The following is a 13,675-nucleotide window of genomic DNA, read 5'->3' as shown; positions in this document are numbered from 1 at the left end:
GTCTTGACCGAGGTCAAGATGGAACGCACGTCGAGGCGGGTGCAAAATATCGCGGACAAAAATCGAGGTGGGCGAAGATCAAAAGGAAAGAATGGAAAGGAACGAAGCGTGGGCGTGACGGGGAATGAAGCTGATGAGCGAAAGTTGCCTGGCCTAACATCAAATGCCGCCTCGAGACGCAGCTGGGCATATTGGCCTCCCCAGTGAAGAGCCATTATAGCCTCGGAAGGCAGCTCAGAGCTCAACCATTATAGGCAGGTCTATTAGATATTAACATATTCATCTCTCTCTATGAACGACACTTTCCGTCACATCACATCGTGTGATTTAGGGTGGCTCCATGCGGTAGATAAACGTTAGGCCGTATGAAGACCTCCTTGGAAAACAAAAGGTCATGCCACAGATTAATTAAAGATTATGAATCGTATGCTCGTTCTTTGAAAGGGGAGGGGGTATCAATAAAAGCTTCCGAAAAAAAGTGACTCAGTTTCTCTCCTCCCAGAGCCGCTTGACTTCTTCAATCAGGGCCTGGGGGTTAGCACCGTCGCCTTTCTGAGCACAATCTCTCCATTCGCCGCCATCACGAATACACCAGACCGACTCGTCCAGGCGTACAGTGCAGCTGATTCTAGCCCCAACACTCTGACTACGAAGCGCACTTTCACGCAGCAGCGCAAGACCACTGAGCGATGGCTCTCCCTGTCCGCCGCCGCCGAGTTTGTCACCTTGTTGGCTGGCGCATTTGTTCAAGGCCTCGAAATCGATGCCATGCTCCATGGCGCATTGATGGACGAACTCCCGGTCAGGAATTTGTGAGAAGTCATTGATGAGGCAGTTCGCGAAGCCCAGCGATCGGATAATAGGTGTACGAGGGTAGGTCTGCGGCAGGAGTGATTCATCGGCCGTCGGAGGGAAGGGCAGGTTGGCGGCGCAGAGCATAAGCATATCGCCGATGCACTCGCCCGGACCATGCATGCATTCAATCTCAGAGGTTTTTGAGGATACACTGTTCATCGGGAAAGTGTCAGGAAGGAACTACGATGATGTGGTTGGAGTGGACGTGCTTACCTGGCGATAAAGGAGAGATTGAAATTAACCTTGTCACTGATCTGCTCCATAGCCGGGAGTACCAGCTTTTGAAGACAGTCTTGGGCATCCGGGCATTTGCTCATGATATGCGCCTCCAGCGGTACCTTAGTCTGCGTATAATCTGAAGTAGTTGCAAGAGGGCGCTGATTTGTCTTGGGTTGTTCATAGTCAAGTTCGTAGTTCTCGTCCTGCGACTGTTCCGGTTCAAAGGGTGTGAAGCGATCGACGGGAGCATCTGGAGCGGCGCATCCAGGAGTATCGCATGGTGTGTAGCAGTTCAGCGATGTGCACGGCGCCTCTGTCGGTCTCAGGAGCAGATAGTAACAGATCAAGAAGCAAACCACAACAAAATAGCGCCATATCATGGTATTTCGGCTGGGTCGTGGGTGTGGGGTGGCCCACCGGGGCTTCTCCGAGACCCCATGCGCATCTTCAGTGTAGAGAGGTAGCGTCTCCATGAATGCTTGAAGGTTGGAGTCAGATCAAAGCCGACCTCGTTGACGCGGGGGATGTGGCAACCTCACGCGGAAGACCCCCGGGGCCGCTGGCCTGGTTACGTAAGACGTGGTGCCTTGGACCTGGGGCCATCTGGGCCTCAGCAACAGCCTATGGTAACTATCCTGATAGTTGATGACAAAGGAATATCTCCAAAGTAATATCAGGGAAAGACGAGAGCTCTGGGAGTGGGTAAATTCGGGGCATGGAAGAAACATTCTTCATCACAGTCGACCGACCAGGTGAAGATCTATGAGTGAGAGACCAGTCTTCGACAATGACTCTTACGCAGATGGACGGATTTGATAAGCTTGCTTGATTCCCCTGCATTTCGGATAAGTTGTCCGTACTACAATAATTTGCAAGATATCAAAGACACAGACAGCACGTGAGTGTCAACGCCGGGGCTTCTCTGGGTCGAAGCTGCCGAACCTGCCCGGGCGCTCGAAGTACCTCCTTAGTGCTGCGCGAACGGCATCTGGAGCCGCCCGAGTATGACGGAATTAGGCTGCAAGACTCTGATGCTCCCGCCTCGCAGACCGCGTAATGGTTACAATGAAAGATTGTAGAGGACAATAGTAAGTTGTTTCGATCTGCAGCTCGGACTATTCGCCTGATGCAGCTAAGTGCTTGACAGCTTTCTAAGGCGTCCATCGAGTGAGCCCATGACATGCGTTCAGATCCATCGATAGCTTTGTAAGACGGTAGCCACTATTGGTTTACCACCGAGAGCAATTCAGCCGACAGCCTGTCCCAATAGATGGGAGGACATGTCACCAGCCAGGACAGGCGAGCTGGCACAAACAAGCCTGGTACCACACGGAGGCCGTTAGGGCCGCTGTCTGTCCAGAAAATCGCTCGGTGACCTAATACGATCAAACTGCCGGCCTGGGGAGGAACAGAGCCGATCTATAGTTCAAACACATGGCGCGGCCGCGTGGTCGAGATTCTCGTGCGCCCTTCAGGCACCACTCGAGCAACCAGTGGCACACCATTCCCAAACCGACACGCTAAAACACCAGTAAGATTTTTTGCGGACCCCTCCAAAGGCGTCGTCTTGCGATCCTAGACTTTGTGCAAGTACTCGTGCCTGGGCTCCGATCTCGGAGACACCTCAGAAAAGGCGTCGGTGCCCAAGCTTAAGGTTCGTAGTTGGTGCGCCGTGAACCAAAGGAACCCGAAATCATGATCTCGTGGAAATTCCCGAAATGCACCTGGTTTAGCGCCATCAGCATGGGCACTACCGCCCGTTGAGGCTCACAACGTTCGCTCCTGCGGAGCACGGAGCTTCCCCTCGGATTCATGATGACGACGGGGAGCAGGTGATCTAGTCCGATAGCCCCCATCGCCCCCCCCCATTGCCCCCCGTCCTTTCCCATACGAGGGTTTGGACCGTTCCAGTGGGAAGCTGACGGGCATCGGTGGCTGAGATGCCAGCGAACGATCGAGGCCCCTAGAGGGGGTCGCGAGGTGGGTTCTGTCCATGCGAGGGAGCACACGGTTATTTCCGAGGGCTAGACCTATAAGCGCCCGACGAGCATCCAGGACGATCAGCACCAGTCGCTCAGCAGGGCTCCGTGTGAAGTCATTGTCGACCAGTGGACCAGTGCCCAGATAGGATGGAAGCTCCATTCCTGCATCGGCCTTGGCGAAGGGCGCTATGCAGAAATGATAACTTGGCACGTTTCTCAACCGTGATCGAAGACCCACACTTCCTGGGACGCTGCATGGCTTGGGGGTTTGACTCGCGGCCGTGCGTCCGTTGGTCCAACGCCATGGCAGGGCTCGTGTGTTTCGTGGGCGCCGGAGCCAAGAAAATGGCGGTTGGCAGGAGGAGAATGAAGGGCTATTTGGGGGGAGAAATTGGGGTCGTAACCGAGATCTCTAACCGAGCTGGAAGAGCACAGCACATCAGCTCGAGGTGTCAGATGCCCCGGTAGGGTTACATAGTTCCCGTTATCAAAGGGGACGGGGCCGTTGTATGGGCGAGCTCGGTGGGCAGGCCTTCCGAGTGGAACATCTCCGACCGCGATCGTCGCCTAGTCTGGTCTGGTTCTCGTTGGTCTCCTCAGTCAAATAGTAGTGGATCGTGCGGTGATCCGGCGGGAAATTGGGAGCAGAGTAATCCTGAAAAGCGATGGGATAGGCACTCGACGAGTTCGACGAGTTCGACGAGTTCATTGGACGAGCGAGGAAGGTAACAATCATTCAATAAGAAGACTGGCATGCCAGCAGTTGCCAGTTTTTAGGTAGCTCGGCAGGGCCTGTACTAGGGCCCTATAGGTAAAACCCGTCACCCTAAGCGCACTAAGTACTGTACAGGCGGCACCCTCGATCGATGCCAGATGACTGGTCCAGCTCAAGCGTTTCGAACGGGAAAGAACGAGATCCAATCGAAGTCGTCTGCCGTCTGCCGGGATGATTACCTTGCCTACCCCGGAAAAGAACAGCGTCGCATCGTCGCATCGCCTCGTGCCCTCCGATGGTCGCATCTCGAATACTAGTACTGCGCCTTCTTTGTTCACTGATTCAGTTGCTGTTTTTACTTCTTTACAATATGCTCTGGTCCTGCCCCAAACTTTGGCTCATTTCTACTTTCTGTTGGCTCTGTACCAGAGGTATCCGGGGGCGAATCCCTCTGATATTACCAGGGCCCTAAACCCCCGAAGAAGCCAAAAAGCCAGGTTCGAAGCACCAGCGTGAGTTCCTTCGTACTCCGTCCACTCCACCACTCCATCCACAGTGGGTAGCGACTCCACTCCGGCTTCGCCCTGTAAATCATTGTTGAATCATTTAACCCATTCGACCGCCCCGATTCCATCCTCCACCGTAAACAAGGTGTATGCCTCTCTTCCACGATATACTTCTTCTACTCCGTTTCGATCTTCTCCACACCGCTCGGCCTCAAAAGGCACCTCCCAGGGATATCGGCGACAGCAGTGGCGATCCTCCATTTATAGCGACCTCGCTCCCCTGGGAGATCCCTGACCAGTTTCCTAAATTCTGATTTCGATTGTTCTGCATCTCTTCGCTTCCTCTCTTTCTTCCCCCTCCCCACAACCCCAGCGCACTGCGCAACTGCCGAACAGCTTCACCTCCACCTTTCCAGCCCTCCGAAACAACTCCGACCACCGTTTCCCCTCCCTCTCTCTCCGCCCGCATACCAAGAATTTGCCAGGGTACGTAACAACATGACAGCTGGAGATCATGCTTTCCTTTCCGTGTCCTCGCCCTGGCATGATCGTCACGGCCTGGAGCTCCCCGCAAGAGGGCCCCCTCCATGATGTACCCTCCCCCAAGTCCCGCGAATCCCGCTATCCCATGTTTCCATGTTCATGTTCCACCCATTATCGCCCTGCAGACCGCGTCACCACAATGCCCACTCGGCCAACCCTTAATTGCAACCTAGCTGACCTAGCCCCAGCCCCTGCGCCTGCCATCTAAGCTCTCCTGGGCTTTATTTTTAGTTTCCCCCTAGGCGCGCTCCTCCCCGTGCCTTGCCATTGTGCTTCCAGGCCCTACCCTGCATCTGTACGATCGTGTCCTCTGCCGTACCTGCCCTTGACATTCTAGAGGTGCCAACGTCACGATTAAGATCAAAGCGGGGACTGCAACCGAAAGACGCGCTTTCCTTCATCTTATCTTCCCCAGTTGCCAGCACTGATCCACCAAGCTATCGGTGCCGATTTGACTCGCTCGTCTACCTAAGACCCTAGAAAACATCGTTCCATTCCTTTCTTTCCTTCTGTCATTTTGAAGGGGAATATCTTGACTTTTTCCGGGTGACAACCTCATTGTTCTACGATGGCATCAGTCAATTCAATATCGTCCGAGAAGGACAACGACGAGGATCGCGACAATATGCACGAGGACGTGATCGAGGATGAGGACCATGACATCAGCACCGAGCTGGATCCCTCTCAGAGAGAATACCTCGAGTTTCACCAACAACTAGACGATTTCCTAGCGCCCCTGTGTTTGGACGAAGCGGTGCTGTACAGACTGGCGCGTCGCTTCTCCGGAACCTACCGCCACTTGGCCTTAACTTCGGATCAGCAATTTTTGCCAACCCCCGTGACTCAGCTGCCCACGGGTCAGGAGACGGGTCGCTATCTAGCGATTGATGTCGGAGGCAGTAATCTCCGTGTTGCTTTCATCGAATTGCTAGGTGAAGTGGAGGAACCGGATGCCCGCTCAGCGGATGCCTCGGAGAGGTCGCGGGACACTATTCGCAAGGCCCAGCGGCAACGTGTTAAGCGCACATTGGAGCGAGCATGGCCGATCCAGGAGCATTTGAAGATGGATAAAGCGGAGGATCTGTTTGCGTGGATTGGCGACTGCATTGCCGAGGTAGTGGCCGAGAGTCTGACATCGAATGCTACAAACAAGGACATCCCCGCAGAGTTGGACATGGGCATCACATTCAGTTTCCCGATCATGTCAGTACCTCTCGGACTGGATTGAGGTGCATATCGCATGATCAACTAGACTACACAACCCTTCTTTGGTGGGGTTAGTGCTAACCAGTCTATAGGCAAGAATCGCTCGCCGAGGCAACACTGATGCCGATGGGAAAAGGTTTTGCGATTACATCTGATCTCAATCTTCGCAACATCCTTTTGCATGGATACGAAAAACACACTAGGAGACCGGACGATGAAGAAGAGCCTTCTTCCAAGCGCCGGAAGCTTTTTGCTCTGCCGAAACTAAAAATCCAGGCCATTACGAACGACACCGTTGCGACGCTGGCTTCGCTCGCATACAAGGTCAAATCGCTACCTAACAGCCGAGTCGCTATGGGTATTATTGTGGGAACGGGATGTAATGCGACCATTCCGATGAAATTGAGTGAGCTCCACGAAGCCAAGGCCAAGAGCGTCAATGCCATGGAGCCAAAAGCAGTGGAGACCATTGTCAATACGGAGTGGACTATTTCCGGAGCTGCGCCGCCACTGCGAGAGCTCAACATCACAACCAAATGGGATGTCGAATTGGACGGCGCGTGTGCGCGTCCTGGGTTCCAGCCGTTCGAGTACATGACGGGAGGACGATACATCGGCGAGTTGATTCGCTTGATTCTGTTCGATTACCTCACGACCGTCGGGGGGCTATCCAAGCGACTCCTACCGGCGAACCTGATTCAAGAATACGCTCTGACAACCACTTACATATCTGATAACGTCGCAAAAGCCCGGTCGGACCAAGACCTCGCCAAGGAATTGAACCAATCTCTCCCCCCGCCCGAGAGCAGCGACTGGCGCTGGGATGCGCGTACCGCCGGCGCATTCCGGAGAATTGCGCGAACAGTGCAGAGGCGATCGGCAGGCTTAATCGCTGCTGCGGTGATTGGTCTCCTGGCTTGCTGCCGCGAAATTGAATTGAAGGAAGACAGCAACGCCAACACACCCGTGGCCGCCGCTTCACCCCAAAGCAACGGAGACAACCACGTCCCCGACAACACAGCAACTCCTCCAGCCATCGCACCGCTAGGCAACAGCGTCCATGGCCACGTCGTCCCAGTCCTCCAACCAATACCCGCAGACTGGCAGTCTGGTCCCGAAGAGCTGGTCGTCGCGTACACTGGCGGCATCATCCAACACTATCCGCAGTTCAAGGAGATGTGTCAACAACACATCGACCGCCTAATCATGCGCACGGGCCCGCAAAGGGGAGGCAAGTCGGTCTTCCTACGGGAAGCTTCCGATGGCGGCGTCATTGGAGCTGGTGTTTTGGCTGGCATGGTTGTTAGCCAGTAAAGAAAAGAAGACTTTTGATCTGCTATGTTTTACGGCCAACAAGATCATGGGGTTGGGATAATGTCCAACTCCTTTCTTTTTTTTTTCTTGAGTTTTCCACATAGAAATGGACAGTTTCTTGCTATGGGGTTGCGCGAAGGTTGCTATACAGCGCGATATGGGTAATTGTGTCTTCCCACATTCTTGATTGAGACTGTAGATATTATTGGGAACGAAGGCGGCCCATTGGTGCTCTCAATCGCCCACCGCAGATCTAGTTCCTTTGGAGATAATACCCGGTCCGATAGATAAGGCTCGTCCCGCTGCATATTTGTTCGCATTGTGCGATCGGCTTCTCGAATATGGCTCCGAGATGGCGATGTTCGACTCGGAGACACGGAATAAAATCACCTCCTGGCGCAAATGCGACGCGTCATCGCATTGACACGCCATCAGGTAGATCTCTCTTCTTCTGAAGAAAAACTGAGTGCACGAACATAAGTACATTGTGTGCTTGCGCGGACCCGGATCATGGGAAGCCGAATGAGGAATGCTGGGCAGTGCCTGAAACATGTGGAATGTTTCGTCTCATGCCGCACGGGTCATCTTCAGACCGGCTTTTCATGGCATCTTAGATCTGCATCGAGTGCTATCTGGAGTCGTCGAGGATAGAAGCAGCTTTTCTGCATGGCTAAGAGGGCGGTTCAGCTAGATATATTGATTCATGGAGACTAAGAAAGAACCCTGACTTTCATGGTGGCGCGGGTCCATTCTGGTCCAGCGTGGCTTGGCTCAGATAAGCCAAGCCCGGAAGCTTTGAGAGCCCTGGCTGTTTTATATATCCACGGCCAGGATAAGTAAGGTCTTACTGTCCATCAATATTTGGTTGTTAAAGATGCGATCACCGACCGTTCAAATCAGTCGGAACATGTTGTTGCGTACGCCGCGCTTCATGGCACTCGGTTTTCCATCTTCGTATTCTATTCCTGCAGCTCCGCCCTCTCCTGACATTCGTTCTAAGCGTTCGCGAAGCTCGGTGTCGGCTTGGGCAACTGTCTTGGGGTCGTTTGGGGCCGGGTCTTTTTTATTGGGGGCCGAGGGAGGTTCAACGTCCGTGTTCTTGGGGGCTTGCTTGGAGCCTGGTGAAATATGATCTTTGGACACAGTTAGTGTATGAAATGATAGTCTTGATTTGCTAAGTGAACTGCGACAGAGATAGTAACATACCTTTTGGTGCTAAAGAAGAGCTCGAGGATAGGAACCGGCTGGGGTACTGGTGGAATCGGTTGGAAGAAGTCCAGCCCCTGGACGGCAATTTCACAGCACGCCACAAAAACATCATGAATCGAACCCAAGACAAAAATGTTGAAGCTGTTTAAGTTGACCTGAAATGTGACGTAGACGCGCGATAAGGAAAGGGCAAACCACGTGATCTCACGTGGGCGATCATCCCCGCCATCAACCAGGTTAAGGCAACTGAGCACTAGACACTCAGACCGGCCTCTCGACATTGCTCCTCCCCCACCCCCAACCGGCCCATTTACGCCTTCACGATGGCTTCGCAGTCATATTATGAGCTCTACCGCGGGAGCAGGTATGATGGTCACGATAGCAGTGTGCAGAGGGAGATTTCGGAACTGATTGGAACTTGACTAGCCTCGGCCTCGCTCTGACGGATACTCTCGACGACCTGATCAATGAGGGCCGCATCGAGCCTCAGCTGGCGATGAAAATCCTGACCACCTTTGATAAGGTGGTTACCGAAGTTCTGGCCGAGAAGGTCCGGGCCAGGCTTACGTTCAAGGTACATTCGTTCCGCGGAAGGAGTCACCCACGACACAAGATCAGTTCCGTGGCTGGAGATCAAGCATAATCTTGAATATTTCAACCAGGCTGACCTTCTTGTCTCTTGTTACTCTGCACAGGGCCATCTCGACACATACCGATTCTGCGACGAAGTCTGGACGTTCCTGATCAAGGATGTCACCTTCAAACTAGACAATCAGACCACCGTTTCCGCGGACAGGGTGAAGATCGTGAGCTGCAACAGCAAGCGACCTGGGGAGGCATAAACAGGTATCATTGGTCAAGAATACTCTGGCGTTTGCTTTACGGATTGCATAGGCGTTTACAGGCATGTCCTTGATTGCGGGCCATGACCCGCTGGGCGTTAGGGGAACCTTTTCCATCACTCTGTATTCTGCACAAAGAAATCTTTTGATATCAGATCAGATACCCAAATAATTGAGATCTCCCATATTGTGTTATTTTTCAGAGAGTGTTCAGTTCAGTACCAATAAGTGAAGGCGCTCCGCATAATCTAGACAGCTACCACCAAAAGCGGCAGGTGACCTCATCTTATCGGTGCCGATCATAGCTTCCCGCTTCTTCTCCACGCCAAAGCGTGTCGCGCAAATCTTCGCGGCAAACTGGCCCACGGTACAACATGCCGAGAACACTGCCTTGGTTGCTGAGCCCGGAGAACGATGCGCGCGTGAAACGCGAATCCACACCGCGAAAGCGCGTCAAACGAGAGCGTTTTCCGGACGACGACCCAACTCCAAAGAAACCTCCCACGTCGCCTGAGGGGCGCGACTTCTTTAGGTCCTGTAAGTGATATGAACTGGAATATACCCAGAGCACCCTGCCTAACCATGAGATGTCCCGCGCAGCTCAAACCCCACCTACCTCGCCAGCTCGACCTTGTCCCGCCGAAGAGTATGTCCCCAACCACCTTGACCTCCAAGCATAGCGCAGCGGCTGATTACGATTGAATAGGTTCCTGGTCGAGGGTTTAGATAATGATGATGCATGGGTTATGGTCGAGGATGAATTCTACTCCATCGCTCAATCTTTCACACAACATCTACACTATGCGGAATACGTTCGACGAAAAAAGGAAGCCAAAGCGCAGAGCGCGGACGCGATGAAAGCGCTCGAGAGGCCTACAGATGGCCAAACGCCAATCCCAAAAGAACTGCGGCAGAGGAAAGAGGCAGCAGCGCTCGCTGCACGCCAAAAGGCAGCGCTAGAGCAAGCCGAGGGATCGGAGGGTAACAAGGAGGATACGGACGATGATGATGATGCATGGGCTGGGACCCATCTTCATGGCCTTATGACAAGCCCGAGAAAATCGCGCTCGTTGGCGGGTATACATACAATGAAGTCTTTCACAAGAGCCGCTGCAGGCTTTGGACAGGCTGTTAGCTCAAACGGCGACCGAGCCGCGACCAGGATCTCTCCACCAGCTCCATTATCAAGAGCAGCAGAAGCTCATCGGGTTGAACTCGATGAGGAGACAGCGTCAGACGAGGATGACGATCTTGATGGGGCTGTTCCAATCCCGATCCCCCCACCGAGGCGTCTGGGAAGCCATGGCCCAGCAAGCGCAGAAAGCCTACATACGAAGCATGGCCGAAGCGAAAGGAATAATACTTTTAGGAGAAAGGAAGAGATGTCCGCACCGAAGCGGGCAAGCCACAGACCGGCCAACGGATACAAGTCAAGAGTTCAAATGCTATTCGACGACCTCGATGAGCTACCAGAGCCATCCCGATCCAACTCTTCTACCTCCGACATGCAAACAGACCCGTCCAGGAAACATACTACCGACCTGGGTCCTGAAACTAGCAATTTTGAAACCACAAATTCTCGCTTTAACAACGTTCCAACTTTTTTGTTATGATTGGGAAACACCCTCACTTATTATCAACCGTGTCTGTGATTAAATTAGATGAATCTAGTGATCCTTCGGTCTTTCCTTCGCTGTGGTGAACAGTCCGTCCTCACTCGCGACCTCTGTTTCAGGGTCGTTGGGTGCAGTCGACTTGAACCACCGAGAGGGCTTCATGCGGTCTCGGAGGCGGGGTTTGTCAGTCTGACGCTCATCTTCCTGACGCGATTCTGGATTTTCTTCTTGGTCGACGGCTGACGGGCGAGTGCGGCCATCTCGATCGTCATCTCGTCCTTCTCCATCGTTGCTCCGCTGTTCTGAGATGTCAACGTGCTGTGGCTGGGTGGTCAGATTGGGTCGCTCGGTTGCATTTTGGTTGGGCGATAAAACTGACTCGGCATCCGAGAAGCACGCGGGCAGTTCTTCCTTCCGAAAGTTGGTGGGAGGACCCTGTCACACGCATCGTTGTTAGTGGTTACTTCTACCGGGAGCACTCCCTGACCGGACTGTCTCGTGCACTCACAATTTCGATGATTTGGCCCTGGTCACGGGTGAATGGTGCCTTGAAGCAGCGGAAGATTTGTCGAAGACACTCCATAATGATCGAGTTGAGATCGATTTGATCCGTGGATCGAACAGCGGATCTTCACGGCTTTATACGAAGATCCAAATCAATGACTTCGTGAACTGCCTATTCGATGCAGCGCACAGACAGGTCGCTTTGTATTCGAGAAGAATGAATGGTGAAAGAGCAACGCTCCGGCCGAAACAAATGCTATACAACGAGAGACAATATGCGAAACGAGAGACTGGAGACAATGAACGTCTAAAAATGGAAACGAGAAGAGAACAGGAAGAAGGAAAAAGGCCGAAGACGCTCTATGTCATTGATGCGCTGGAGGGGAAGAAGGCAAGCGAAATGGAGGCCCAGACCGGGGTACATATAGAAAACCGAAAAGCCAGTGGCTTGGGTTCTAGGGCCACTCATGCAGTATGCACATCTGTTCGAGGGCCACTCGTGCAGTATGCACATCCATACTGCCCACGGCGTGTCAAGGACCAAGTGCTCCACGGCCCCGCCCATGCAGGTCGAGCTGGGCGACGACCGACTCCTGTGGCATGGGCCAGGGCCACTCAGTGACACTCTCGGTAGGATTGACCCGTGAAATCCCTTTGATGGGTCTGTGACACATTCCACCCCGACCGTCCGCGCTCTCCCTGGCGGCAGCGGCCGGCCGCCTTCGCAGGGTTTAGAGAGATCCTCTCAGGTGGGCATCGGATTGGCCACGATAACAAGAAAGGCGATCCGACATTTCGGAGCCTTTGGCGACTATTTCGGTCCTTATGCAGGTACCATCCATGAGAGGCGCTTTGGTACATGGTGCTGCCACGGTTTTCTTTGATCTCCGGGTCGCGGATCCTGTACAGCGGAAGTATGCACCCCGAAGTGACCGGGTATCTTCTGTCTCCTGAGCTTCATTACTTACAGGCAGCAAGGTGAGGATGACCTGCAGCCTGCAGGGAAGAGAAAATGCGCTCGAAAACCTGTGCATGAGAGGCACTCGAGACCCGGTAGCGGGAAAGAGTGGGGACAGTCAGCCAAAAGGGCAAGAGGGAGCATCGAGGGCGCGCCTCGTGTCCCAGAAACCTCATTCTTGGCCCTCGCCCCAGGGGTGAACACCCATGTCGGTTGTTAAGGTTTGCATCCAGCAGCACCGCATGTTGATCGGACCGGCGTTGATGTCCCGTTTGCGCGGTTATGCGCGTGAGAAAAAAAAAAAAATAAGAAAAACATGGGAATGTCGGCAATTCGGACCTGAGCAGCCTCTTGTGTGGCATTGATCACGTTCAGGAAGAAAGAGGCAACCTGGCATACAAAAAAATACATTGTCCCTTCGAGTGCCTCTCTGAAATCCTTGTCTGCTTTGTTGGTGTGACAAGGGCCTGGACAAGGGTCCTCCAGCCTCTCTGGCCCGTAGTCGATCTCGAATGCATAGTCGATCGTAAATCGTCTGGAGTCATGTCGATCAGTGATGAATTCATCGCTGACAGGGGTGATCGGACAGCGCAATACCACCTGGGTAAGATATGTGTTGTACGGTACCTAACATCACTGTCGTGCCTAGATGAATGTCCTAGCTGCCAACTTGTTTACACCTAGAGAAGCTGCCATTCCCGTATACTTGACCTGCTACTGTATGTATGTACTGTACGAGGCAAGACAAATCAACGCAATGACGAGTACCATTGCTCCTTTCTTTACAATATACCCTTCGGGGGAAGCTAAATGAACGCATCGTATCCACCTAACTAGTCGGAATGACAACAACTTCCATATGGGGGCCCAAGCCTCGTCCGCCATCACCACGATCATGTCGCTTCGTCTGATTTCTAGCCGACACAGCCGGAGCGAAGTTTCCCTGAATGGCATCGCCACATAAAAGTAGAGCGAAACTAAAACGCATCGGTCCTTGCGGGCAGAGAAAACTTAGAAAAGATCCGCGTATTTTCTTTTTTGCGTCTCCCTTGCGTCGGAGCAATGCCGTGTTAAAGAACACCTCACAAAAACGGCTCGGTCGGCTTCGACGTACAACTTTAACGCAGGCACACATTCCAAGAGACAAGAGTGCGAGGAAGCAAAGGTGCTCAAAATATTAGAGTGCGGTGCGAAAACGAGGTTAAT

General features: G+C 53.1%; 7 protein-coding genes across 7 annotated transcripts; 3 read left to right on the top strand and 4 right to left on the bottom strand.

The window, feature by feature from the left end:
* Positions 1 to 483: 483 nt before the first annotated feature.
* Positions 484 to 1,547, bottom strand: N7482_006768 (GILT family protein; the record flags this gene model as incomplete). The annotated part of the gene is made up of 2 exons (XM_056688893.1): positions 484 to 1,006; positions 1,069 to 1,547. The coding sequence occupies 2 exons, from the start codon at positions 1,545 to 1,547 to the stop codon at positions 484 to 486; spliced, it is 1,002 nt and encodes a 333-aa protein (XP_056541322.1).
* Positions 1,548 to 2,841: 1,294 nt separating this feature from the next.
* On the bottom strand, positions 2,842 to 3,361 carry N7482_006767 (uncharacterized protein; the record flags this gene model as incomplete). Its single annotated transcript, XM_056688892.1, has 2 exons — positions 2,842 to 3,242; positions 3,295 to 3,361. The coding sequence occupies 2 exons, from the start codon at positions 3,359 to 3,361 to the stop codon at positions 2,842 to 2,844; spliced, it is 468 nt and encodes a 155-aa protein (XP_056541321.1).
* Positions 3,362 to 5,388: 2,027 nt separating this feature from the next.
* On the top strand, positions 5,389 to 7,340 carry N7482_006766 (hexokinase family protein; the record flags this gene model as incomplete). The annotated part of the gene is made up of 2 exons (XM_056688891.1): positions 5,389 to 6,023; positions 6,119 to 7,340. 2 exons carry the CDS (start codon positions 5,389 to 5,391, stop codon positions 7,338 to 7,340), a joined length of 1,857 nt encoding a protein of 618 aa, XP_056541320.1.
* An 891-nt stretch (positions 7,341 to 8,231) lies between these two features.
* On the bottom strand, positions 8,232 to 8,658 carry N7482_006765 (uncharacterized protein; the record flags this gene model as incomplete). The annotated part of the gene is made up of 2 exons (XM_056688890.1): positions 8,232 to 8,458; positions 8,547 to 8,658. The coding sequence occupies 2 exons, from the start codon at positions 8,656 to 8,658 to the stop codon at positions 8,232 to 8,234; spliced, it is 339 nt and encodes a 112-aa protein (XP_056541319.1).
* Positions 8,659 to 8,872: 214 nt separating this feature from the next.
* N7482_006764 (transcription initiation factor IIA subunit gamma) lies at positions 8,873 to 9,192 on the top strand (the record flags this gene model as incomplete). Its single annotated transcript, XM_056688889.1, has 2 exons — positions 8,873 to 8,913; positions 8,976 to 9,192. The coding sequence occupies 2 exons, from the start codon at positions 8,873 to 8,875 to the stop codon at positions 9,190 to 9,192; spliced, it is 258 nt and encodes an 85-aa protein (XP_056541318.1).
* Positions 9,193 to 9,765: 573 nt separating this feature from the next.
* Positions 9,766 to 11,004, top strand: N7482_006763 (uncharacterized protein; the record flags this gene model as incomplete). The annotated part of the gene is made up of 3 exons (XM_056688888.1): positions 9,766 to 9,928; positions 9,992 to 10,037; positions 10,098 to 11,004. 3 exons carry the CDS (start codon positions 9,766 to 9,768, stop codon positions 11,002 to 11,004), a joined length of 1,116 nt encoding a protein of 371 aa, XP_056541317.1.
* Positions 11,005 to 11,058: 54 nt separating this feature from the next.
* N7482_006762 (uncharacterized protein) lies at positions 11,059 to 11,590 on the bottom strand (the record flags this gene model as incomplete). The annotated part of the gene is made up of 2 exons (XM_056688887.1): positions 11,059 to 11,442; positions 11,516 to 11,590. The coding sequence occupies 2 exons, from the start codon at positions 11,588 to 11,590 to the stop codon at positions 11,059 to 11,061; spliced, it is 459 nt and encodes a 152-aa protein (XP_056541316.1).
* Positions 11,591 to 13,675: the final 2,085 nt, after the last annotated feature.

This window comes from Penicillium canariense (assembly GCF_028826845.1).
Source record: "Penicillium canariense strain IBT 26290 chromosome Unknown utg000004l_segment0_segment0, whole genome shotgun sequence".
Lineage (NCBI taxonomy): Eukaryota > Fungi > Ascomycota > Eurotiomycetes > Eurotiales > Aspergillaceae > Penicillium > Penicillium canariense.
The sequence above is the reverse complement of the archived record's forward strand: the minus strand, read 5'-3'. Positions and strand labels throughout refer to the sequence as shown.